Here is a 27,361-nt window from a genome sequence, read left to right on the forward strand (position 1 = left end):
GAGATGTAATTAATGTACATAAAGCACTTCATGATCTTTTCTTTACCTGTCTATTTCTTTATCCAGATTTTTATGCCAGACTGATGAAAGATGCTAAGTTGAAAGTAATTACTGTATGAAGAGATGACTGAGAAAGCCTAATAGCATAATTACTCTTATCAATAGATTTTCTTGAGTGCAACTTTTTGTTGTCCTCCTTTGAAGACAGTGATGATTAGAAATGATTCTGTTTGCATAATTTCTCTTCTGAATAAGAATCTTCTGTGAGGACATAAGTGATAAAATTCCATTACAGAAGACTGGAGTGAAAGTCTGATGGATTTTCAGTTGATCGAGGAAGCATTTCTGCAAATACAGAACCATCTTTCTTTTGAATTGACAAAGACGCAGAATTCCCCGGCTTGGCTCTTCCTTCTTCCCATCCCTATTCTTTTCCATTTGTTCAGGCAAAGGAAAAAGTGGGATATGCCATTTCAATATTCTGGGCATGAGCTTGAGTTTACAGTTGTAATTAATCAGGATGATTAACTAACTATACTCTAAATTTTTTTTTAACTTTTCCAGTAAAATAATCATTGCCTCTATAAAATAAAATGCAAAAATCTGTAACCAGTTATTCAGTAGGTGATGAGGTTAAGGGCTATGAGAGTTAATTACAACCAATGTATGCTGCATGGAGTCACCTTTGGGATCAGCTAAAAACTTTTGCTTCTGAAGATCCTGACAAAAAGGCAAGGTTTATATTGGGTTTATCTTAGGCTACTGGATAAGCCCATTTGTTCTCATAAGCACTGAGTACTGAGCTGGGGAAGTGGAAGAGAGGGGAGATGTGGCTTTGACCTGCAACCTGCTCTTTGTGGCCATGGCGGGAGTTAGCCAAGCTTTGCCCTTCCTGTAGTCTGTCATGCCAGGTGATTCTTCTTTTTCTCCTGTAAAACTTCATGACCATTTTTTGCCTTTGAGGCAGAGTATTTCAGGAGTGGCATATATTCCCAGCCTGTGAGTAATTTGGCCATACTCTTTCTTTTTAGTGTACATACGGGGCTTGGCAAAGCCCAGGCCTGAAACTCCTAGGACTTCTATAGCATTACAAATTCAGATAATTAATAAAAATGACACAGTAGGCTTTAAAGGGAATGACTGTGCTGAGTGAAGAAAGGTGCTATGCAAATGTGACTATCTGCCATTCCCCCTGGAAGTGGTTATGTCTCTAGCCTAGCCCATAACTGCACTAGTCAGTCATGGGCCAAGCCCAGGCTGTACAACCAGGTGCTGTGTAAACACTGAATGAAAGATAATCACAAGAAGTTTCAGGCTAGAATGGAGTTCATGGCGCTTCTCACCTAGCACTTAAAAAAAAATCAGCCCTGTCACACTACCCATAAAAAAAATTATGGTTTGTTATTATTAAAATTTTAGTGGAGAAAACTAAGGCAAGCACTACACTCTACAGTGATCAAAAACCAAATAGAACTGCCAATTTGAGCACAAAATGCAAATAATTTCAGGACATATAATTAGTGATGAGGATTGTAAACCAGGATACAGTTCCTATTCACTAGAAGAGTGAGGGTACTAGAACAGCCTGAGTGCATTTCTTCCTTCCTTTGTCAGGCATCTGTGTCATGATCAAGGAAAAAAAAGTTTGAAAAACAGCAGACTTCATGAAGCCTGGTTTCATGACTATCCAGCTGTCTGTCAGAAGAAGGCAGCAAAAGCTGAACATTTATTAGACCTCAGAGAACTCACAGTGGAGAAAAACAGCTTAAATTCTGCAGCTGCAGAAAAGCTTCCTCCATATTAAATAGTGGAAAATGAAAAAAGCTGTGACCTCCAAATAACATTTTCCCCCTTCTTATGTCATTAATAGTGCTTCTCTCTGATCTTGGTTTAATAAAACCTGTGTTCATGCTTCCCTCTCTCCCTCAATAGGAACTGTACCATTCTGACTCAGAATAAGTACTAGGTACTTATCTCATGGGAAAGTCGTACAAAAACTGGGCAGCTTTGGGGTCTGGTCCCTGGACTACTTTAGGGTTTGTGTTTCAGTTCAATAACTAATATGAAATGTGTTAACAATCCGGAAAGTGAGACTCTTCTCCTGGGAGAACAACTGAACTGCTGTGCTCCAAAATCAGTCTTGTATTTATCTGCTCAAATGGGGTTAGGAACATTCCAGGTATTGAAACATGCTTGGCTACACTGGGAAATTGTTAGAATAGTTCTCTGCATGGTTTTACCCTGGGGAAGCTAATGCTCTTCTAAAAATTCTGGCTGTGGCCTGGGAGTTAGCATGGATCAGAGACCGTTGCCGATGATAGGCTATTTGGCTGCAATCACCCTGTTTAGGAAGGTAAGTGTTTAGTAGTAAGGATGTGAACTGTTTCATGTCAGATAGTGTCAGAGAACAGCCCGAGACACAAGGACATTTAATGTGGTGATATAAAAATAACCTCATGTTCTCAGCTGCACCCTGGTCCAACAGGAGTCTACAGCCTGGGAGCTGGGACAGTATCCTGGGAAGGGGGAGGTGCGGGTTTGTGCCTTTTTGTAGGTCTGGGTCTGTGCAAATTTAAAAAAATGTCATTCCTCTTTGCATGGTCCATTCAAAAACCAAAATTCAATTTGTATCTATCTGTACAGCATCTGGAGCGGCCTTTGCATTTCATTATGGGTGTTGCTTTTTTTTTTTCTTCTCCAAATGTTTTCTTCATTATAGAGTATTGAGGACAACTTGTACTCTAACATTCTATATTTATCTTTAAATTTAAGTTAAAAGGCGTAACAATGTCTCCAGATTCTTCAAAATGGAATTTGTTTGTAATCGTCTGTTGTCAGACAGTGCTGATAGAGATTTCTACACTACTTGGCATTAATAAAATCTCAGCTGGATGTCTATGTTTAACCTTGAGCAATACTCTTCAAAAAGGATGGTGACCAATTGGATAGAGCCAGAAGTAAGGCAACAAGAAGGGTCGTGTTTTCTAGACCACTGATCAATGAAGAGAGATTGAAATGACTGAATTTGTAGAGTAGGGAGAAGAGACACAAGTCTTCAAATGTGCTGACATCTGCTGCAAAAACAAAAGAAACAGTCCAAGCTTGGGCTAAATAAGGCAGGAGGCAATGGGCTTAAATTTTGAGAAGGGCAAATTAAATACCAGGTAAAAGTTTCTAACAAAAGGGCAAGTGAAGCACTGGAACTCATTATTTGGAATTGCTGTGGACTTTCTAAGATCAACTTCTTCTTAAAAGCTTCCAGATAAACTGCTGTCCAGAATGACCTGGGCTATCCAGGCTTGCCTTGGGCCCGAGGAATGTGTTAGCAGGTCTTGAGTTTCTTTCCTGTTCTTTGACTTTTTTCTTCTGTAAGGTTTGAATAGTTATGAAGTAAAGCCTGTATATTTCTATCCATCACAAAACATCTCTGAAAGGGTTTTTTTTTTTTTTTTTTTTTTTTTAGGGACCTGCAAACATGAAACAAGATTTCAGAGTATGAATGTATGTACCTGTTTATCTTCAAAAGATTATTGTTTTAATTGTTTTTCTCTTCATTGCTAATATCATGTACCTGAGGAAATGCTTTGACTCTGCGCTGAGCAGATGCAGACTAAAAATCTTTCAATAATGAGATCATGTTCTTTTTCTGGATGGTGTGAAGTGCAGTGAAATCCTGGGTGGCACAGGGTTCCTGCATGTTCTAAGCCTAAAGGGAAAGGGTGAATCCCAGAAGTTGTACAAAAAAAGTTGGTGGAGATTATTCTTTGAAGTTTTCACTTGTATTGCCATGTACTCTAAAATTGGAAAAGGTTTTCATGTGGAAAAAATTACTGGTAGGGGATAAATGTTTGCGAGGTAACATTATCTACAGCACTTTTGCACTGCAGCAAGTGTTTTGAAAATTTTTTTAGGATCCTCTGAACTCAACACACGGATGCCACATATGCAGGGGAAAGTGAAATGGACAAATGGACTTTCCTAATTCTGGTGTTTGGACAATTTAACAGCATGCTCAAATTTAGAACATACAGGTCAGATTCTTCCCCAGTGGTATTTTACTGTATTTTCTTTTCTTTTTGTTGGAATTACATAAGGGCACATTTGATCTGGATCCTATTAATTAGTAGCAAGTCCCCATGTTATCCCTGGATCATCAATGGCACACTGTTACCCTGAACGACCTAATTATCTGATCTAAGGCTGTTGTCTTTCCTGACTTGATGCAGAGGCTGGGGAGTAGGTGTTTAGTAGCCCTCAGCCCTAGGCTGTTTGCCCCGAAAACCAATTTATGAGGAGTCAAACCATCAGTGACTACTTCAGGAAAGGCCATATGGCTTGGACTGGAACAGAAGAGATAGGAATGGAGCTGATACTAGCAAAATTCATAGTATAGCATTTTGGCAAAATTGGAAATTTACATCTTTGAATAATTTTGCAGAATCTGTCCCCAAAATCTACAGTTTGGACAACCTTAGAATCCAGTGTGATGATATGGTGGAGATAAATTAGGCGGTCCCTTGAATTAAAACAAATATTCCTCTGCTCCTCATGGAGGAAAGCTGCAGGAATTTTGCAGGGAATTTTGTAATTTTGGAAATGCAGGCATTTCCAAAGGTGGAGCAGAAAATCCTCCTAGTTCTCCTAAGTAAACATCAGTAAGACTTGCAGGAACTGATTTCCCATGCCCAGGGTTCTCCCAGGACTGCTGTTTAGTGAGCTTTCTTGCAGATGGAGAGAAGTAAGTCTGCAAAGGAAACCTAGTCCTGGGGTTGACTACTCTTTCCAGCAAACCTCCTTAGCATAACGGGCAAGACAACAGAACAGATGGTTTGTTATTCTACAGATCTTCTGTAATGATCATACAAGCTGAACACAATTTCTTAATGATGTGCTTTGAGTGGTATTCTGCACTAACTACGCATGGTGCCAGGTGACAAATTACAACAAATGCATCTTACCTAATCCCTTCCCAGTGCCCACGCCTGCCCGGGGCCCTAAGGAATACAGACTGTTGTGATGAGGGAATAGAAAACTCAGTTACATGGATGATTTTACCACTGCTTTCACTTGGTGCAAAGGTCCTGGTATAATGGTAAAATAAAAGTGTACGAACTTGCTGCCTTGATGAAGGTGAGAACTGGATGATTTCTTGGCAGATTCCAAGTGAATTAGCTCTGTTTATCAATGTTTTTTCCCTTGGACTGTGCCACGCTGGAAAAATATGCTGTCCATGAAAAGCTTTCATCTAATCCTAAATCTCATTAAGATAGTCTGAGTGACAGCAGGTTACTATGAACTGAAAGAGCATAGCTTTGCTTTTAGCACACTTTCCATTAAAAATGACATTTGAGATGTGAAAAAAAGTCACAGCACAAACCATAGGGAATATGCTTGTAAAAGCACTTCAGTGATCAGGCAAATCTGATCCTGGGAATAAAATATACAGCATGTGCAGATGGAGGATAGGCTTTTAAAGCACATTCAAGTATGTATAGTCCCCAAAGCATCCAGTTGCTTTTCTCTGCTTCTGGGGAAGTAGGATGTAACGATACTAGAGAACTGAACTGCTGGTAACTAACAGGTAAGACTGTGTCACAAGCAGAGTGTGTCCTTGTCAGTCATGTCAGTCATACAAAAAGCTAATGTTACTAACTAAAAAAATGCAATGAAAATAATGATTTCTGTTCTGTTCCCAATTCCGAAGACTTCTTGCAAGATATTTTGTCCTAGAAAAGAAAAAGAAATTAGGTTACATTTTCCTCACAAAAGTAATCAGCTTAAAGCAGGAGAAAATGTATTTGGAAGGTGGTTGTAAGAATGAGAACATTATAGGAGAAATTTGAAGATAGAATCATGAGTTCAGTCCAAATGGACTAAGGAATGCTTATTTACCTCAGTCAAACAGAACAAGCAGGAGTTCTGAGAAAGTCTATGAGAAAATCCTCCCCAAATCCTCCATTTCAGAAAGTGCGTGTCCATGTAGAAAGGAAAGTGTGGACAGAAGTGCCACAGTTGCTTGCTCAAACTTTAACCAAGGTCCAGTTCTGGGAACAGAGTTGTGTGAGCTTCTGCGGGGCAAGGAAATGTACCTGGCTCTGCAGTGTGCTTGCCAAAGTACAACACTGGTTTTACAATAGGCCTGTGTTTAGACCCTCTGACAGCTGGAGGTGGAAAAAAATGGCCAAAGATTAACAGCCTTTGCTGCCTGCTGCCAGCTACCAAGCACATGTAGAGCCTGGTCACTGTGTTAGCTTTGCAGGCTCCGTGGCCTGTATAGCGCTTTCTTTCAAAGTATGTCCATGGTGCTCTGTGTGTGCAGGTATGAAAAGCATGGGCTGTGATGTGGTTTTAATACTTGTATGGAAGTATATGGTCCTTAGTATTTTCCCAGCTCTGCTTGCTTCCCCAGGTGGCATTTGAGTCACTGGACAAGCAGAGGACCCAGTTGGAGAGAGGATGGATTTTGAATGCAGAGTCTGACAGCAACTGATTCAACTCCATTTGGATTTTTCCTTGAACCAGAGAGCTGCCAGTGCTTACATGTTCAATGTGAAGTCACTGCCAGCATGCTAGTAGATGTCCTTATCTGAGGATATGCTTGCTGCTGAAGGAGTTGGCCTTGGATAGGTGGAGAAGATGCAGAAAATTGGTGTTGGTATCTCTAGAGTGTGCAGGATTTTGTACAAAGGTTGCTGGCCTGGAGAGGAGAAGAATCCGAAAAGCAAACCAAGCAGTGATTCTTCTGACAGCAGAACTATTTCAGCTGTCAAGCTTTTTTCATTTCAGCCTGGTGCTAGATCAGAGGGTGCACTGCTACAGACAAGTCTCTACCCAATGCCAGTATAGATGTCTGTGCGTGTGTGTGGGAACCCTTGAGCTGTTTACACACAGAGTGGCTCATCAAGAGGATTGGTAGAGCCAACAAATAAAGGATTTCATCTCCAGGAGGGAAGTACAAAGTCGGACAGACACTTTCCTTGAACCTCTGCCTAGAATTGAAACTAATTGAAAAGGAAACCAACATGCTTGCTTCGTTTGCTCTCCATCTCTCCTGGGTTCAGTGTTTCCCTCCCTTATTCTATGGCTCTATGGGATAGTCAAATTTTCTCTGTAGTTCTATGGGAAATTCAAATTTCAGAGACATGGAGATTTCTGAAATGGCTTCCAGACAAATCTCCTGTTCAGAGAGCTTGTGACCATTTCATTCTAAATATACAGTATGCTTCCTGTTCATTAATAGAATAGAGGGTAAATAGGGTAAATACACTCTTTAAGGAAAGGAATAGCTGTACATCAATGTATTCTTTTATTGGAGCCCTAGAACACATTCTGCTTTCTGTAGGTGTTTCTTGTTTCTGTTCAGGTCTTTTCTAATTTGTATCATAGTCTCATACCTTTTATCTGAAAATATCAAATCATCTACATTAAGTTCTGAGCATTCCTGGGAAGTGTATTCATACTGATAATATTTATTTTGAAAACAAGCAAATTGAGGCACAAGGAAGTTGCATTGACTAAAGTGTAGAAACTGAGTAGGTTTCTTGCTTGCCTCCTTCACTAGCCATTAAACAAATGGACATGGATCACCTTCCAATACAAGCACAGATCTTCATGTAAGATTTCATCAAAGAAATTGTTTGCATTAGGGAAAAATTCACCTAGTAGAAACTTAAGCACTGCCAAATCATACAGACACAGCAAAGTTTGCATTGCTATGGAAACAAAGCTAAAGATGGCTTATGCTGTGAAAAACAACTTACAAGTGACTGTGAAAAGCAAGTTTATAAGGATGACACCTTTTGGGGTGATCTTGATAGACATGATGTAACACAAGCATCTTGGGTTAGAAAGTTGTTTTTATTTAGTTTTCCACCAAGAAAGGTAACGTTCACCTCTATTCTTACAAGTCTGACATAAAAAAACTATCAGCGTACATATGAGCTATCCAGGTAGACAGACATCTGCCAGTACAGACTAAAACTTTTCCTGTCAAACACTTTAGCAAAAACAAGCACGGTCTCTTCATGCCCATCTAGTGAAAGAGGAACTGCTAAGTCAGGATAGAATATTGATCATAATATATTTTCCTCTATATGAGTCAAGTTATTCATAAAAGAGTAAAAAAATCTGGTATCTAGTGTTTAAACAAAACAGACTTCATACATTTGGCTAAGCTGAAACATCATACCTTGCCAAATGAAAAAATGCTCTCTAACCATAGTTTCACTAGCAGCTCAGTAGGTATGTAAAGCATGCAGTTCATTTCCTGCCAAGGCTGAGAAAAATGGGTAGGTCTGAGATAATATTGCTAGTGTGCCTGAAAAAGATCTTAACTGTTAATGTTATAGCTGACTGCATATATATGCTTTGGCTTTTGGTCTCCTTTAAAATTTCCCAGGTAAAACCTTTGGTCTGGCTCCATTTTAGCTCTGAATGATGGAGGGTGCAGCAGGAAACAGAACAGGATTTTCCAAAGCATTACAGTCATTGGTAAGGAACACCAGGTCCTGGAGGAACAAGAGAGATAACTAACATTATAAGGAGGAAGGCACAAAACAGTGAAATGTTCAGATGCTCAGGCCCTGATGCAGTTTTGCTGAAGTCAGGAACAGGGTGGAGATGCATGGGGTGGAAAGCAGAGGCTGCATCCTTGTTGTTGCATCTGGACCTACCCTTCTACAGTAGGAGATCATAATGGTGTACAGGCTTCGGGCTTTTTCCTTCAGAGCACTCACTTGAAGCACTTTCTCACATCTGGGGTATGCTACAAAATCACGGAGTTTTGCCAACACACAGTAATTCTGAAAAACAAGCAAAAGAGATATTTGTAACACTGCACAAATGCAGATTTATGTTCATTGTCCACCACTTAAAAATTCTTATTGTTTTGTGGGAACCTGGAATTCCTACCTCTATGCACATCTAATCTATGTAAACCTTTAGTTAGGAAAATTAATCATCAATATTTCAAAACAAAGATGTCTGCTCAAAATCAGTGCTTGGAAAAGTGCATTTTGGTCTGACAGCTTCTTTCCCACATGCTTTAGGATGGAATCATGCTTTAGGACACATCAGTACCAATACAATCAAATCTGCTCCTGAAGCTGGTGGAGTTACTTACAGTACAGATGCACTGTATCCACTTTAAGAGAGCTCCTCACTTAGCTGCTGAAAAGATTTATCAGGGTCTCACAAACATCATTCTGGTGTTCCCATACAACAGGCAATACTGGGAGCACTAGGGAAAATTTTTCTCAGAGTAATTCTCCTTCACACCTTGTGTTATCAAAGCAAAGCATAGATGGCACTAACTTCACAACTTCCCTGTAAGGCAGGTAAATAAATATGCCAGCTCTTGTTTTAAAGCAAGGCACTAGAACTGCATTGCTTAATCTTTGTTAAAAGTGAGGCTCTGGTAACTCTGGAATTAGAATCCACAGGCTCTTGGCTTGCAACACTTGACAGTGTAATTGCCTCCTGCAAAATGCATTGGACATTTCTTGGTTTTCTGATATTTTTTACCTGTTAGAGCTCAGTGAGGCACTGGGCACATAAGCAAAGTGTGTCAGCTATCCCAGGACACAAAGCTGTAATATAAACTACTTGTGCAGGAGACTATTTGTGTTTGCTGGGAGAGGACTACTGCTGCCTTTTCTCAGTATCACACTTTTATATCCTCTGAAATACTTTTTCTTTCTGGATTCAGCAAGTGGCTGTTTAAAAAGGGAAAGTTAGCAAAGTACTCCTGCACTCCTATTTATTAAAACTGCAGTGCCAGTAGTCACACATGCTATAAAACAACGTAAAATAAGGTTGATTCTACGTTTTTTCTTTAAACTATTACTCTAGGCATTGTTGCACATTTAACTTCTGAAAAGGAGCTGTCACAATAAATTAATAATATACAAATAGTAATCACTTCAGAATTTCCTCATTTTTGAATTTTTAAGCAAGTATAATCCCTGAAGCTTCACAGGGATTTTAATAAGACCCAAAATGATATTTCTTTTTGCTTTTTTTCCCCTCACCTCTCTAGTTAATTAAGCTTTGAAAAATTAATTTCAAACCACTCTTCTGGGGTACAGTCTAAGCAGTTATTCTCTCTTTTCATTAGCTGATTTTACTACACAGCAGTAAGAAAGAAGAGGGAAAACTTACGTGTATGTCCAAATACAGCCTGGGGAGCGCCTCCACACATGGGTCCTGCAGGAAAGAAGAAAAACCACTGCAATTTTGTTTTCAGAGAAATTTCTGCCAAAAACTAGCAACCCAAAGTTTCTTTGCAGGAACAGTTTTTAGATGGACTCACCACAGCTTTGGAGGTCTGTAAATCCCTAAAAGACTCTGTAATTTCTTTACTCAGAGACAGCACCCTCGAGTAGCAGGTCGGAGGAGCTGAGCTGACAAGCAGGACAGCAGAGAGCAGAGCAATCAGCCTCAGCAGCATCTTCATCGTGGGAAGTTTGTCAAAAGGAGGAGAAAGGGAGGGAAAAAATCACTGTCAGTGATTGTGCAGCTACTGGTAAGCTTCAATAGTTAAGTTTGACAAGTCAGCTTTGACAAGTCAGCCCCCAATTAAATAGTCTCCTGCATCAAAGGAAAAAAAAAATGTCTGGGAGTGGTCCAAGCAGCAGCTTGCTGCCGTTTTAAATTTCCTGCCAACTTATAAGCCCGAGCTCCTAGCACTTTCCTGCCCTGGAGCAGGGAAAAGAGGGAATGGGGATAACAAAACAAACACTATGTTATTCCAGAGAGAAAACAACCTAGTGAGCATCTAAAGGAATACGAATACATGTAATAAACAGCCCAGAGTTATTGAGGGATCATAGGCCCTGATCCTGCATGTACTTTGGCACATACCTCTTTCTTGGGAACATAATATACAGCCCTGGGACTACGCAAGCTACATAAAGAGAAGTATCCTCACAGGGCTGGTATCTGATGTTGATAGTATTGGTTAGATTGCTTATCATCCTTAGCAGGTCTGAAGGGATACTACTATAAAGGAAACCTCCCAAATTCAGTATCTTTTTCTCTTTTCAGTCTATGCCGATGCTCAGTGTTTCTTAATCAAAATAATAGCACTTGTTACAGCTGCTTGGAGGGACTATATATTTATATAGTCAAGGTCTCAAATGGATTAATACGCCTCTATAAGGCTGTCATAAACCTATAAACACCATTTTGCTTTCCAAGTCGAATTTATGAAGCTCTCGTTTTTTCAGCAGAGTCCAAAGTGAGCTGACACATCCAGATGCTGGGATGAAGGCATAAGGGCTGAATGCATGTTGGTTTTAGATGTTAATTGTCCAGTAAAATGGAAGTACCCTTGAAAGAAGAACTGGCTACATGTTAAAAACAAACAACCCCTTGTTCCCCACCTCCACCCCAAAACCTTTCAGGGTCAGACTCTACCTAGGTATTAACCTAGGCAATGAACTGTCTGACGGAGGACTGCACAGTTCCTTGGGATTGAAGCAGCCTAGGAAGGTTCACCTGAATACGGGAGAAGGGGAAAAGATTGAACACCTGTACAAGGAAGGGCTTCCCACCAGCCATTTTTGAGAGGAAATCAGGATTCTGAAAACAGGTTTTGGGGGAAAGAGAGATTCTGCCTGCTGCAGAGGACTCTGCCTTAAATCCTCCAAGTACCTGGGTGGTGGGGGGAAGAGAACTGCATACTATTCTCCTGTTACATATTTCTTTGCTTTATAAAGAATGGTCCATTTAGTAAAATCATGCGCTCCTGAAGGGTTGAATGATAAATAAGAACACCCGGTGAGGAAAGAAATACGTAAACTGTTGGGAGTCTTGGCAGTGGGGATTTTAGAGCTGGCTTTGGCAAATGGGCTGCCAGGTCTTATTTTCAGGAGAGGGATTTGCTTAGGCAAATGAGTGAAGATCTTGGAGAAAAAGAGGGAACCTTCTCCAGTAGAAAACAAGAAGCTCCAAAGCAGGTGGATCTACCAAGTGAAATCGAAACACAGATGCCTAGTGCACATCCAAGGAAAGGATGTTGCTTTGTGTAAGACTTGCCAGCAAAGAAATAGACCCTTAATCACTGTCTCATTACTGTAAAGAGGAGCTTAAGGTAGCAGTAAAATATTAACCTTCTATCACATTCTCATTTGGCAAGCTGTTAAAATGTAGCTGCTCTGCCAGAAAAACAGTCTTCTGAACAGCATAAATGCTGTCTCAGTAAAAGAAGTCTGCAATCCAACCGCTACTAAGGATGTCTTCAAAATGTAGCTTTTCCCTTTTTTCCTTCAAGTGTGAGCAATACTCTTTCTTCATATTTTACCTATATTAAGCTTACAGTGACAATTCCATTTCAAACTACACTAAAATACTATGGAAGTGTGAGCAACGCTCTCCTTCCTCATGTTTTACCTATATTAGCCCTACAGTGACAATTCCATTTCAAACTACAGCAAAATCCCATGGCTCATGTTCTAAAGGATAGTTAAATGTCAACATGCCTGTTACGAACCCGGTCCCATGGCCACCCCTTCTTTGCCTAGAGTGAAACACCAGCAATAGTAACTCTCCAAGTCCTGCATTTTGGCCAGATTCAGGTAACTGAAAGATATTTAACAATCTCAGTCTGAAGGATGGGCAGAGGGGCAAGCGTGTGGCTTCCTATGGCCCAAGACAGTGCCCTCTGCCCCAAATGCCTCATCCAACACTCATGTCCGGGGAAAGCCTGGCAGTCTCAGACCTCTAGCTCCATGGATGCATTTGGGGAAGGAAGTGCCCAACTCCTGCATAGCACTGAGGACTTGGACTTTTTGCCCAAAAGTGGAGAGACCTGGGATTAATTTCTTTCTCAGTCTCTGAAGGTGCGAATTTTTGTTTCCCATGTCCCTGTTGAATGCCCTGATCACTATGCTGCAAAATTGCCTGTCATTTTCTTTGCTCTGCTGTCCCTCGTGACTCTTCTTCCAGCACCCCAGGGCTTGATGGCCAAATTCTGCAAAAGCAGTAAAGGGAAGGGGGCAAAAAAAGTCTGCCTCGCTCTGTTCGTGCCTTTGCATTTGAATTTTGCCTGGGCCCAGGCTCTGCATGCCCAGAGCTACATCTGTCCTGAGCACTGCGGTTTGCTCAGTCCCAGGCTCTCGTTTTGCCACCGGCAGTCAGAGACATGACCTGTGCTCTGAGGCACCTTCTGCAGAATGGGGAAATGCAATGAGCTTTTGAGCTACCGAGACGCTTCTTACATGCGGCCCAGAGAGCAAAGCAAAGTCTGAATCTAGGCCTCGCTGAAATAATTAACCAAAACCAAAAACAGACTCCCTGCTTTGTGACAAGGCAAGACTGCTGGAATAATTTGCTCTGAAGATTTTGCTCAGCTGCAGCATTCCTGCCTTGTGGTTTCCCTTTGATCCCATAAGGATCAAAGAAGGAAAGACACCTATGATGGTCATGATTGCATGGACATCTTTACTGTACTCCTCAATTCAGTGAGCACCTGAGGGCTCTGAGGGCTCGGGTGCCACACGCTATCTCTGTTCTACATCAACTCTTTAGGCTGATGTTGTCACCACAGCCCCTTAGTGCTACTTACAGTGTATATATTTACTCTTTTTTTATAAGGAATATTCCATACCAAAAGTAAACACACAGGCTGAGACTAGATGCCGCCCATGACATGACTCTGTGTATGTATCTTCTTTTTATTTTTGAGCCGTGTTGTCCTCTTGCGTCTATTTTCCTGAAAACTCAAACAATAATATTTTTCTAAAAGTCAAAGGACTCGCTATGTAGGCAGAAATTCCTCCAATGTTTGAACAGTCTACCAGGGCCTCAACCAACATTTGAGAAAAGCCCTTTCAAGTTGCTGCCTTTCCAATACTAAAATCCACTTGCCTAAGGAAAATGTTTATTTTCAAATAGTTGGGGGCTGCCATGAGGCACTTCATGAAGTGAGCTTCTGATTATATGGAAAAATAGGAAAAGAAAAAGGAAAGCAAAACAGCACTTTACAGAGAAGGTCTTGTGTACTTAGGAAGCGATTCAAAGCCCCATGACTTAGCTCACTGTTGTGGCAAAGGTGCCACTTTTTGCTTTAGAGCTGAGCTGAACTGCCTTGCAAGCTTCAATCTCAGCGCAGAGCTACTCGGAGGCTTCTGGAAAACCCTGAAATTTTGATTAAGGCCTCATCTGTGCTGGTATGTTTGACTATTTTTCCTCCCTGTTGCCGTGCACTATTATAATTGCACTTTGGTGAGCCTTCATGTAGACACCAGCACTGAACTGGCAATCAGGGTTGTGCAGTCTCACCCGCTCGGGGGGTGCTGGGCGCAGCACCGCCAGCAGCACGGGTACAGGGGGAGAGGAGCATGCCTCAGCACAGCATGCCCTCCCTTGAGGCCGGGGTTTCCAGCCCATCTCTTTTGCAGTTTCCTGCTCGTCATACGTCTCTGCGGGAGAGCTGAGGCGCTTGGTCGAGCCGCGTGGACTGGACAAGGCAGGAAGGGAGGACCTCGGGGCTGTCGCTGCCTCTGGGCTGCTGCTGCGATGCTGTTTGGGATTATTAAGCAACGGTTTTCCTCTCCTCTGTTTACTCAGTGACACAGCTCTCTTTTTCCTACRCTGCTGTCATTATTTCCAGTATTTTTAAAAATTTACATATATATTGAAGAAACAGATGTTACTGCTCAAAAGCCTATTTTTAGATAAAATGGTTATAGAAGCAGTTAAGTCATCTGGGTCAGAAAAAGAGACTAGACGTTCTGCAGCCCGCAGGCCTTGCCAGTATGAACCCGGCACGAGATGCTTTTACCTGCAGGCAAACATACGGAAATGGGGTGTCCTGCGGCCTAGGATGGAGGCAGGACAGTTCAGCGGTGACTGCACTAGTCACGGGTAGGGGAACGGGAATAGTTTCCTTGTGCCGCCATAGAACAGCGACCAAATCACGTACACTGATGGCACTTGTAGACATCTCCCCTCGCCGTCTGCCGAACCTGCTACCCCAAAAAGCCGGGGGCTGGGGCAGTAAGATGACGCTGTCCTCCGGGGCGCTGAGCTGAGGGTGGTGTCGGTGCCCGCGACTGCTCGGAGACGTGCGTGTGAATGGCCATTGCTGCGGTGCAGACGAAACCCCGGCGCTGCCGAGCCTCCGTTCCCCGCCTGTACCCCGGGGATAGCGGCGCTTCCCACGGACGCTGTGGGAACATAGCCATTAGCGACAGAGAAACAGCAGATTGCGCACAGTTTCAGCCCTGTCAACGATGCTCTTTTCAGGGACTGCGAGGCTTATTGATTCGAGTAATGTGGGATTTAGAGTCTTAAGCCTTGCTGAGAAAAGGGCAATTTTACCTCGGAGTAGCTAAGCAGCCTTCGCTGGTACCAGTGGTGCTTTCAGTGAGGTTCCCTGGTTGGGACCGAGCGCGGGCAGAGCTGCAGCGCCTCGTCTCCTGCCTTGTCTGCACCGTGCCTGGGTTTGGAGACCGCTCGCGCAGGGGAGCTATCTCGAGGTAAAAACACACCTTGCTGACGCTGAAGGCAGGGCCTCGGCAGCACGGTTTGGGGGAGGGAGCCTTGTTTAGATTTAGATCAGTGTTCAGCAATAAAAAGCCGTGGGGAAATAAGTTGAGCTGTTGGTGCTTTCCCTGCTACCCCTTTTGCCTCCCTTCCCCTCTCTCTGCATCCACATGCAAATGTGGCAGATAGCTCCAGGTCTTATCACTGCTGGTCAGCTTCCACCCCCCCTCAATTACATCACGATGAAAAATGATGTCAGCCAGCGAGGAATGTATCAGGGGCAATGCAAATAAAAATATTCATCTACTAAATTTATCCCTGATATAAGCCATGGGGGAATTCAAGGATTGAATCAATGCGAGGTCTGCGCTACCTGCTCTCAGAGGTTGTCCCTTCAAGGAGCTCTTGTCTATGCTGTGCTTAATCTGTAAGTAAATGAAGGACTTCATTTGCTAGGACTGGTATTCCCGCACCTTTCAGAAGCATTATGTCACTAAAAGAAAATAAATGGGTGAGACTGAAAGTGCAGCTGTATATAGTAACCTGGTCCAAGCTAAACAGGAATCCAAAGAGACTTCTCTGCTGAACTACAGCATGCACGGGAGCTTTCTCAGTACATGCTTAGCATGCTAGCAGGTTCAGTTTTCTATTTATTCTTGCCGAGAAATCCGCAAACGTCAAAGCTTATGTTGCTGTGTGTATTTCTAGATATAAACATCAGTTCTTCCAGCAGGCTAACATAACTGCAAGGCAAAATAAATTCTCATCTCAAGTGGCTGAGAAGGTAAAGTACAGGTCCGTATAATACATCATGTCCCCATAGTTCTACTTTCTTTTCTATGGACTGCTTTTCATGTTTTATGTTTAAACATAATGGGTGAAATCCTGCCATCATTGAAATCAATGATACAAGTCACAGAGTCCTGCAGATCCACATTCTCACTTTAAATCTAAACTTGTATTCGGTTCATCAGCCTCAGTATCGCTGAAGCAGTGAAGCCAAACCAATAGTAAATCACACACACTATTTCCTGCTCCTCATGGAGAGTTTTACCTTTGGGAGTCCTGACTGTTGGATATATGAAACAGGTTCATCTTTGCCAGTTCCCTATAATTAAATGATGTGACAAGTACCTTGTACAGGTATAAATATTCTTCTATGACACAAAAATGTATAAAATAAGGTGGGAATAGTTGATGATCTGCTCAGCTTGGTAAAATCAGAAATCATGAAAATAACTGGAGTTTCATTCTCTTTAAGAAAATTAATAAACTTATCAACCATTTTATTTTTATTCTATAAGCTTGCCTTGAAATAGTACTAGGCAAAGTATTGAGCATGTCAGAAACTGATCTCAATACCCATACTGTGTTTCAGATGCAGTTTTCAATTAAAGCTCAATTTCACTTTTCATTGCAACTCTTCTGCTTCACATTATGTTGATAAAAAGGAAAAGAATCTCTTCTGCTTCAAAACCACATGTAATGTATTCTCAGGTGACTAGAAGTCCCTGTAAGCATGTTTTTAATTTGTTTTTGTTTAATCCAGGTGACTAAGAAAAGAATTAGTTAAATACTCATGCATATTTTATGAAAGATATCTGCAGACATGCCTGAAATAGTTATGATAGTTCCCTTTGGAAATATGACCATAGCTTAACGCAGTGCTTTCTCTACATGGGAATGTCATATTGCTGTATCAGTAGAGTCAGAGGCAGTATTACCCCAAGTCTGGACATACAGGTTAGGTGTGGGCTGCGTTCAACAGGTAGTTTTGAGAACATCTGCAAGTGGAAGGTGCCCACCTGTCCCCTTCTGTCGGATCAGCTGCTTCACAGGTGGTTTCCAGCGAGTGTGCGGCAGTGCGTTAGCTGGGGGTACTGCAGCACACGGCATGCAGAGAGGACAGTGCCATGCGAGAGGTGGGTGTTCGTGGTCACCACCTGGATAAAAGGCAAGTCAGATCTGAGCGTGGTTTTGGAGGACTTTCTCAGCAACAGCGTATCTATGTATTCTCATTGCTTTAGAAAGTTTGTTTTTACCCACATAGTTATTCCTAAAAGGAAAGAGAAATGTTACGGATCTGAGGTATCATTATAACTGTGTCTATACTGAAGGATTGTATCAACGGAAATATCTGGACTGAAGAATTACCCCAGCTGCAGTGTTATGCTTTTCACATGAACATAGAACGAGCCAAGGTCTTTAACATCTAAACTTTTAATTTTGGACCACTAAGCTTCTGTTAGAAGACTAATTAAACAAACACCTATTTTCTCCCTTTCTGTTTGGTTGCAGATTTTTCTTTTTGTTTTCCCTTTTTGTTTGTTTGATGTTTTAGAAGGGTTGTGGCCGGGGGAGTGAGAACTTGGCTTGGTTTAAAATGTAAATGCAATTCTATCAATCTTCTCCTCTGCTAATAGGCTGCCTGGGCATTTTAAGGGCATATAGTGAAAAGGAAACTGTGACTGCTAAAGAAAAGCCAGCCCCCTGCTGTTCCTGTTCATATTTATTTCACAATCAGCCCATTGAAATGGTGTGATTCACACTCTGATGCTGTCGTTGTCTAGCTGGCAAAGTCACTGTTGAATTTAAAGAAGTTTCCCAAGCTGAAAACCAAGCAAACTACATTTGGGGCAAAAAGCAATCTTATCAGCAATTAGAAATAGTGAGTCACTGCAGTGATCTCTCTTGCTGAAAGCTGAGGCTACCCTTGCAAATGAGAAGTTCTTTTGAAATAAGAAGCTGTCTTCAAAAAACTGTAAAAAATGTGTTGCTTTTGAAATGTAAAGTGTCCTTCTGGCATACATATACATAAAGTATACAAGAGTAAAGTCATGCTTAAGTTTGTAGAGGCAATGTAAACGTCCTTTGTTAAAACACCATTCCTCCAGAGAAATACCCAAGAAAGAGTAAATACCCAAGAAGGAGTAAAAGCATGTGTCCATGCACAAGAGGGAAAGAGGCTGCCCAATTCTCCAGTAATCTTGGTGAATACTAAAGAAAAATCCTGGCTGTATACCTTAAATTATCCAGAGTTAATTTATTCATTGTCTACCTTGTACTCAAGCAGTTTGTGTGAAATAATGATTTCCTGGTAACACAAAGGCACACATGGCCAAAACATTATCTTTACTATATTAATCATTATCTATCTTTGTGACAAGTATTACCATATACAATATCACTGACATAACTTAAAAACAAAAGTTCAGGAGCAAATATCAATGCAGAAAAGCAGAATATCCTAGAGAAATAAATAAAATTCAGAAATCCAATAGTATTATGCACCTGGCTATCAATTTTAAGATAGAATTTCTCCCATATAATTCTCCCAGCTCATTATTTGGCAGTGATAGAAGATGCAAAAAAATCCTGAGTTTATTACAGCATATTTACTTATTAATCATGGGATGAACAGCCTGATATTGCCGTGAAAAAGATGAATGTAATCTTAGGATGTTTCAGAAGAGTTGTATCCAGTAGGGACAAGGAAATATTGACACAGTCATAAAAGCAGGGCCAAGAGCTGATCCGGAATATTGTATACGCTTTTGATCAGCCATGCTCAAGGAGGATGAATTCAAACTGCATGGGGTGCAGAAAGAGACCACACTGTGAATGGAAGAGATGGTACAACCTGGGCCTTTTTCTCTTCTACCTCCTTTTCCTCAATGCCCCAGCACTTTTCCAGCCACCAGTCCCTGGCCTGCTGTTGTTGCGGAGCCGGCTGCAGGTGCCATGGCTTAGGGCACTCCTGCCCGTCGCAGCCGCCCTGTGCTCAGCCCATTCCCAGCCAGTGGTTCCTTCCAAAGGTGCCACCAGCACGTTCTGTGGTAGGGGATGATGGTCCCGCAGGCAGCCTTTCTGTGGGTGCACATCCCAGGTGCTCAGGAAACATGGAAATACTCACATGCTGGGACCACAGAGTCCAGACAAGCTAAAAGCTCTGCAGTTTGGGCTGGGTACCAGACCGTGGCCAGGAGCCACCACTTTGGCTGACACAAGAGATCGAAATGAACCTCCAGAGGCTTTCCAGGCAGGAGCTCACAAGTGCCTGAAGCAGAGTCCAAAGGTCTTGATGAGTCCAGGCTGGAGAAGGATGTGGTAACGCACTGACCAGAGAATTACGGTTGTCCCATGGAGACCAAGTCTGAATACAACATTAAAACTGTTGTGTAAATGGTGCTACTTGATGCTCTCAAAAAGACTGGGTTTGCTCTCTGTGAAAAGCACATGTACAAGCAGTGCAGCAGCTGCCACCCTCAGAACATCAACCCATTTTATTCACTAATTGTGCACTAACAAAAAGCATGGCATCAACTTTGTTCATGTCAAAAAGACACAGTTTCAGTTCTTCCTATTGCATAATTTAGGGGCATGCGCTTCTGTAAGAAAGCAATCGGCGGAGCTCAGGACGATAGCATTGTCTGCACCACTGTCGCTGTGACACGAAGGAGAAATGGAGTGAACAGAGTCAAAGAAACTGCACATCATTCAGCAAAGTATCAAAGTGATCAAAGCAAATGCTTTGATTCTGCTTTATACACAGTATTCAAAGACGAGTTACATTTCCAGACTCAGTGTGTCAGTTCTCAGTTCCAATAAACTGGCTCTGTAGAGGTTTAGCTTTATACTTTGGTAGGAGTAGGGACTGAAAAAAAATCTTTTGCAAGATGCATTTGCCTAAACCATGCTATCAAGTGTTGAACTTGCTAGGAAAAGGCTAAATGTATTTGTTACTCTCTGAGGATGCTGCGTCTTACTAGAGAGAGACACAGTGTCTGGGCTGGGTAGCCCTGTAGAGGAATCCACATTTTGCAAGTGTGAGGAGAAACTCTGAGCTGATCTTTTTTTTCATTTGTATTTAATATAAACCTCTTTGTTAACATAGCCAAGCCTCAGGRGAAAAGGGTGTTTTGACTTGCATAGTTTGTGGAATGTGTTTAAAGAGCTGTTTGGAAAAGGTGCCAGGTCATAGTCCTTTTACAGCTAGAAAATATTGATTGATATTATTTTCATGTAGTTATTTTCTTTTTCCAGAGAGATAGGCAAGGATTCGAGGCTCCTGATCTAAGCGGACTGTTGTAAAATACTGTTTTTTGATGTTATGATTTGACCATTAATGATGTCAAGCATGAAGCTTTTCTTATATCCTGGCAGGATGTACTCCAGTTCTGTCTTTATAAAATCTTATTTTCTCTCTATGTTGCAGCAACTGTAAAGCACAAGCTTCCCCCAGGGAGATATTTTGTTTAGCTGTGTGGACACATTCCTTCAGGTAGTATCGAAGCCAAACCACACACACACACACACACACACACGCAAAAACTGTATCAGGAGAATTCAAACCTTGAACAGAAAACAAACCAGTATTGGGCCTGAGGTCTGAATTTCAGTGCATGTTGAATTGTATTTTTCACTTTTTTCTTTGTTTTTACTCCCTGAGTTAGTGGACCAGTGCAGGCACTTTCCAAACACACAGCACTGCTCAAGGGCAGTCCTATATCCTTTGGCCATGTCAGAGTTAAAAAAAAGAACCATATCCACCACGTTGCCTAAACTGTCCTACCACCATGCATATCCACCACCTTTTTGTTCTGCTCCTGTATGAGACAGACATGGCCAGTGGTGTTTTTTATCATGAGTCAAAATTAAAAAATGCAAAAGATTTTCTGCAATGTGCACGACCAGCACGTGACTCTGGAGGAAAAGTGGTGCAAGATGGGAGATGAGAGACAAAATAGATAGATGTATGCTTGTTGTTTTATACATTCTTTTCTTTTGGTCTCTGAAAGCAGATATTATGGCATTTTCTTTAAGAGAAAAGTCAAGCTCTATTTTCTTCCAAGATGGAACCAGATTTTGATACCCTCCCTGGCAGTTAGTATCAGGAGTAGGATGACTGCTACAGTAAAATGATTAAAACCATCAGAGTCTGACACTTGCTTAGGACCTTGCTTCTGCACTGAAGAACAGCTTCTATTAGGCCAGAGCTGCTGCTAAATTGAATAAAGTTCTAGTGCTTTGTTTTTTTTATTTTGTTTATTTAACATTTATCTATTTGTTTAACTTTATTTATTTAACTTTTATTTATCTTTTTAACATTTTTATTTATTTACCTCTTTAACTCTATTTATTTTGTGTGTTCCCACCACAGAGAACAGGGAGCCATGGGCTGGCCATGGAAGGACTGAATGAGTAAACATGAAGCCAGACCATGACGGACATTTGTGCAACCGGCCGCAGGGATGGACTTCGCACTTCTGCTGCCCAGGCAAAGACCCGTTACAGTCGCAGCCCCTCATACCAGTGAGCAAAGGGGCTGTCTTTCCTGGCGCTCCCTGCATCGCCAGCTGTCCAAAGGGACAGCAGAGCAGAGGAAGAGCCAGTAAATGGCTCTGAAATGGCCCCCAAGAAAGGGGAACACACTGTATGGCTTTGTTTTACTCACTGTGCATATTCTCCCTCCGGCTGAAGAGCTCTGCCTCTTTTCAGACACATTTTGAGTAAGTAACTCCATGCGACTTAGGTTAAACTAACAGGTACGAAAAGAAGAGGGGAGGACAATGCCCGCTCTGTCTGGGCGTGCTGCTAAAGATTATTAATAGAGTAGCAGAGGGAATGACTGTAGTCCCCTAGCTGGCTTGTAGGCCTCCTTGGGGTATCTGAGTATCTTCTGGTAAAAATGAGGAAAATGTTTCTTCTCCTGATCTGCCTTGCCTAGCGAAATGCACAGTGACAAAGAGGCAGAGAGGTGCCAGTCTTTGATACTGCAGCGCTACAGAAAAATGGCTGTGCTCAGAGATAAACACTTCACAAGATCTGCAGTGGATTTTTTGTAGTCTGTTTTGCTCAAGAGCACTGCTGGGTAGGGACTAAGATTTCTTAAATGTCTGGAGCAGTGTTGAACATAACCATCATCTCTTAACAAATGATACTAGTAATTGGAAAGCAGATGCTTAAAATCTAGGGTAAGACTAATGTAAATGAGGGTGAGTTTTTTCCCCTCCAATTGCTCTTCTGCTTAAGATGGCATTAAACTATAGGTGTAATACTTTTATATTCTCAGAAGAAGCACAAGCTGATTTGGGATTAAAATGATGATGCTGAGAAATTTTTCATATAGAACTGGTGTATGAGTTGCTTGAATTTCCACTGCAATGTGTGAACAAGTTTTCAGCTGTGTAAGAGATCATCTGATGCTGACCTCTTTTTTAAAGAAAACACTGCTTAGAAGGAGAAGACGGTGTTCTTTGGGAGCAAACTAAGGCTCCAGCAAAACACTTAAACACATGTGAACTGAGGCATATCACTGAATTTGATAAGAGCACTCTTCTCTTTGAAACTGTACATGCACGTGTGCCTACAGCATAAATGGTGGGTAAAAACTGCCAGAAAAAGTTGCAGACAGATATTTGTGTGCGGCTGCCTAGTCAAGCAAGCTATGTTTTTGTTGACCCTATGTTACAGTTTTTACTGCATAATTCACAACCATTTTTAATAGTCCATGTGGCCATTGTTTCCCCTGATGCATAGATGGTTTAGGGAATGTAATGATTTTTGGCTTTTTTATATTTATGCATACTTCATTCTTTTAATTCCTTTCATTTTTGGCTCACAGCCTCCAGCAGGGGAACAAAGTCCACTGACAGTGTAATGGAAGATGCTTGAAGCACAGAATAAGAAGACACTAGGTGTGATTATCTATGATGCTGTTGAGAGTTGGAGACTGATTTCCAGATGACATATATTGTTATCATTGTTTTAGGGATATAAGGGGCCAAAGTCATAGATCAAGACTCCCACTGAGCTCAGAGCTGTGCAAACTTGTGGTGAAAAGATGGTCTCCAGGCCGCAGAACTTTGCTCAACTGACTGTTTTTTTTCTTCCAAGGCTGTTTTCTTACATCCATTAGTGACAATATATTTTCCTTGTCTGGTAATTGCATGCTTTGCTTAGTATTTGTCTCATGAAATCTGAAAGTGAAAAATGCCTGTGTTAATATGGTGGATTCCCTGCTGTTGTGTCTACTGGTATCAGTGAATCACTCCCACTTGAGACAGCGAAGATTTAGGAGGCATTCGAATTTCTCTCCTTTCCAAGACAGCATTGTTCCACACACTGTTTTCTTGAGTACTCTATCATTTCTAGTGTTAATGATTCATGCAGGCAGAGCACATACCTCTGAAAAAGTCTGTATCTGATTTGGATGCTGTTGCTGACTGGTTTTTGTGGTTTTGCATATCTGGGATGCTGAGACTGGACAGCTTTTCCTCCAATAGTTCTCTATTTATGCTAGAAGCACAAATGCTGCTTATATAGTTTGTTTTATCTGGCAACATTTGGGATGAATAGCATATTCCCTGTGTCAGTTTTTCTGACCAGTTTCTCCTGTTGGGATCTGAACCTGAAAAGGCAAATTCATCATTGTTAGTTCCACTTGGTACCTGGTCCAGAAAAGAGAGGGCTCTTGCAGAGCACAAACACAGAGCTCAGCTCTCCTGCTCTGGCTCGTGTATTCGGCTTCAGAAGGCCTCAGCTCAGTCACCGCTGTTGAGCAGCTGTCACATTAATGTCCCTAATGCTGTCACCCTAGGAAAGGCTTACCTGGTACTGGAACTGCTGGAGGTATCAGATACTTGAGACAAGTTTTCTTTGCTGTGGTGGCTTCCATCCTGATCGATGCCGAGGACTGAACAGAAAATCTCACAAACTGGTGCGTTTCCCAGAGTTAAGCTGTAGAACTGGAGGTGATGGAAAGGTGGGAGAGCACAGAATGAAGTGAGTGCAAAGAGGCACATGGCTAAATCTCCAGCAAGTACTACACTGATATGAGTAAAGCAAGCAAGCACTAGGTATATGTTCAACACTGCCTAAAGAAAATGCATTGTCTTTTTGGCAATAGAGGAGATGATTGCACAAAATGTAGGAAAAAAAAACACATTCATGTGTTTCAAGTCTGTACAACTCCACTGTTTTAGGATTTATCTAGTTAGTAACTGAAGTGAACATACTATAGTTAATTAGGTTCAGGCAGCATATAAAAACAAAAATTAGAGTCAAAAATCTTATGGGTTGGTTGTTTTACCGTATTTTCTCTGATTTTTATGAATCTGACCATCGCTTTTCTCTGTCTCATATGGAATTTCAAAAGCAGTTTTTAAGTACCTTTAGTACTTGGGTTATATCCAGTGCCTTGGTAACTAGATACAGTATCTTGGGGGATAGGCTGTACCTGCCAGGACTGATATTTCTGGAGATTCAGTTTTCATTTGACCAGTGCAGTAGGGGATGCATTCCCACTCCTCTGGACATATTACCCTTCAAACAGCCCCTGCACTCCCTGTCTTAGGAAACCAGATGCCTTCTGGCCTATTAGTTTCCAGAGATCAACTCATATTACCAGACTTTTTAAAAAAGGGGAGGTTTTGAATGCTTCTGTGCCGGACTTCAAGAGGTGACATTTTCTAGCATAATTACTACTGTGGTTGTTGCTAGTGTTTATATAAGACACATGTCTAAAGACCCCAGTGAGATAGACACTGTATATGTAGTCAGTGGTCTTAAGAGATCAGAAGCAACAGGAAAAGAAGATGAACAGAAAATGTGGTGTGGACAGTCCTACCTCCTGATAGGACAGGGAGTATTTTGCTGGCTCCCAAATTATTGCCATGACCACAGGCCACAGTGAATCAGTGGGAGCTGAGGAGATTTCGCCCCTCGCGCTCTTGCCCTTCCCTCAGGTGGAGGCTGAGATGGAAACTGTGGGGACTTTTGCAAAATCCTCATTTGCGAGCAAACTCACAAACGCTTTCCAAGACTGCAACGAGTTCCGCTGACCTACGTGAGAAAAGGTCACTGTCAGGTGCATAACAGGAACAGTTTCTACAAACAACATGCTTTGTCACCAACATAATTTTACCTTAACATTTTCCCTTCTATGTTTTTATCCCTCTCCCAGGGCTGTTGGTCGCTGTATTGAAGATTCCCGTAATTTCAGCAGTAAGCCACAGCAGGCTCCTCTCAATCAACAGCAGCAGCGTCACAGCAAGCATCAAAAGTAACAAATTTCCCTCCAAGCAAACACACTCTGACTTCATTCAGGCACACAAATGTGCTCCAAATCCCAAATCACAGTCTCCCAGCCCAGCAAGACAGAGGCTGCAAACTGAGTTGAAACAAAACAGATAAGCAAGTAGAAACATTTTCTTCCAGCAGAAAAATAACCCAAAAATTTGCACTTTGTCTTCCTGCTGAAACCTTTGTTCCTTTCCATGATCCCACTGCAGCGTTTCTCTTCTCTAGACTGAGGGCCCAGGCCCGTTGGGTGCAAAGCATGTTCTTCTTTTTACCAGCAATGGAAATTCCTCACGTTTCTCAGGAGAGGTGAAGAGATTCTGACTTTGGGCAACCTCAGTTCCCAGTGAAACCGTTTGGAAAAACTGCCTTCAGGGCTCTTAATCAGATCCTGCCTTCAGAGCAATAGAAGCAGGAGCAGGAACCATGCTTTCTTCAGCCTTGTTTCTTTAATTTCCAGCTCACCATTTGCATAACTAACTAATTCAGCCTCATCTTCCAGCTGAAGGCACAATGAGGCTTTCATTATAGCAAATACACACATACAGAGACAGATGAATGGAAGCCACAGGTGGTGGTCAGTACCGAACACTGGCTTTTGCGAAGCGCTGACACTACTTAGATGCTGGAGATTTCTCCCAGGTTTTTGTGGAGACAGATATGAGAAGCACTGATCTGCTTGTCTAATCATAAATGCTTGCTGAAAAGTGGAAAAAACAACTATTTTTATATGCACCCAGAAGAGGATACTCTTAGAAGTTACCGTCATTTGCAAGTTTCCAGTACAGCTTACAATTATCTGTAAATATCGACATTTTTACAAATGCTGTCTAATGCTGTATTAAAACACCATCATTAAAAGGAGGTAAAATAAAAAAATTCATATTAGAATAAAACATTACATTGTGTCATCCAATTTCAGAAAATACTTTAGCATGTAGGACTGGACTCCTTTCCTCCTCCATTATCATTAATGGAAGAATATAGAAAGATAAAAAAGAAAGTCAGGAAAGAAATCAAATAGAAAATAAATGGTGATAAGAAAAACTCTGAAGGTTACAGGAGATCCGAAAAATATTAAAATCCAGACCAGACAACATCAGTTTCATTTTTGTATCAGAGCAACAGAACAGCGTGTGGGCCCATTTCGTGTTGATATTGATTCTTTTGCCTCACCTGTCCTGACTGACTATCTCCTGAAGAATCAGAAGGATATAAGATATATAAAATCAGTATTTAATACATTTATATTTGTTTAAAATTTTAAATTAATTTTAAATGCATTTTAAAATTTTTATTTTAAGATTTTTTTAAATAAAAGCATCTTTTAATTGATAATTTAAAATTTGACAGTAGTTTGCATCTTGAACTAAATATGCCATCACAAGTTTTCTCACAGAAAAGCAATGTCATAATAGCTGAATAAAGGAGACATGACAGAATGATGAAGCATTTCTTCACATAATAAGGACTTACGATGGCATCAAATCAATGGAGTCTACAGGGCTGCAAAAACTATGAATCCTGGAAAACTGCAGATGTGATGAGCATAACTGATTTTCCACTTCTGCGCTGACTAGTATGTGTGGAAAGAATTCCTTCCCAGTATTAACCAAGCACGACTCTTCCAAACTGTGTGTCCAACTGTACTCTAATATGAAAAAAATTGCTGTTGTGAATGTATATTATTCTGCAGATCTACCTTCAGGAGTCAGGCTCATTTCTCACAGCTGCCTGGTTGCTAAGGATAACTGATGTATATGGATATAGACTGCTCGTTGCATGCATATATGCA

General features: G+C 41.5%; 1 protein-coding gene across 1 annotated transcript; it reads right to left on the reverse strand.

Moving 5' to 3' along the window:
* Positions 1-8,423: 8,423 nt before the first annotated feature.
* CYTL1 (cytokine like 1) lies at positions 8,424-10,453 on the reverse strand. Its single transcript, XM_026077810.1, has 4 exons — positions 10,310-10,453; positions 10,159-10,203; positions 8,673-8,801; positions 8,424-8,507 (listed from the first exon to the last, which is right to left on the reverse strand). The coding sequence occupies exons 1-4, from the start codon at positions 10,451-10,453 to the stop codon at positions 8,424-8,426; spliced, it is 402 nt and encodes a 133-aa protein (XP_025933595.1).
* Between the last annotated feature and the right edge of the window lie 16,908 nt (positions 10,454-27,361).

Source organism: Apteryx rowi, unplaced genomic scaffold (genome assembly GCF_003343035.1).
Source record: "Apteryx rowi isolate R43461 unplaced genomic scaffold, aptRow1 scaffold_462, whole genome shotgun sequence".
Lineage (NCBI taxonomy): Eukaryota > Metazoa > Chordata > Aves > Apterygiformes > Apterygidae > Apteryx > Apteryx rowi.

Coding starts and splice junctions, on each gene's coding strand:
- CYTL1 (XM_026077810.1), bottom strand. CDS start 10,453: ATGAAGATGCTGCTGAGGCTGATTGCTCTGCTCTCTGCTGTCCTGCTT. Junction 10,204..10,309: donor TACAGACCTCCAAAGCTGTG/GTGAGTCCATCT, acceptor TCTTTCCTGCAG/GACCCATGTGTGGAGGCGCT. Junction 8,802..10,158: donor GGCTGTATTTGGACATACAC/GTAAGTTTTCCC, acceptor CTTGTTTTTCAG/AATTACTGTGTGTTGGCAAA.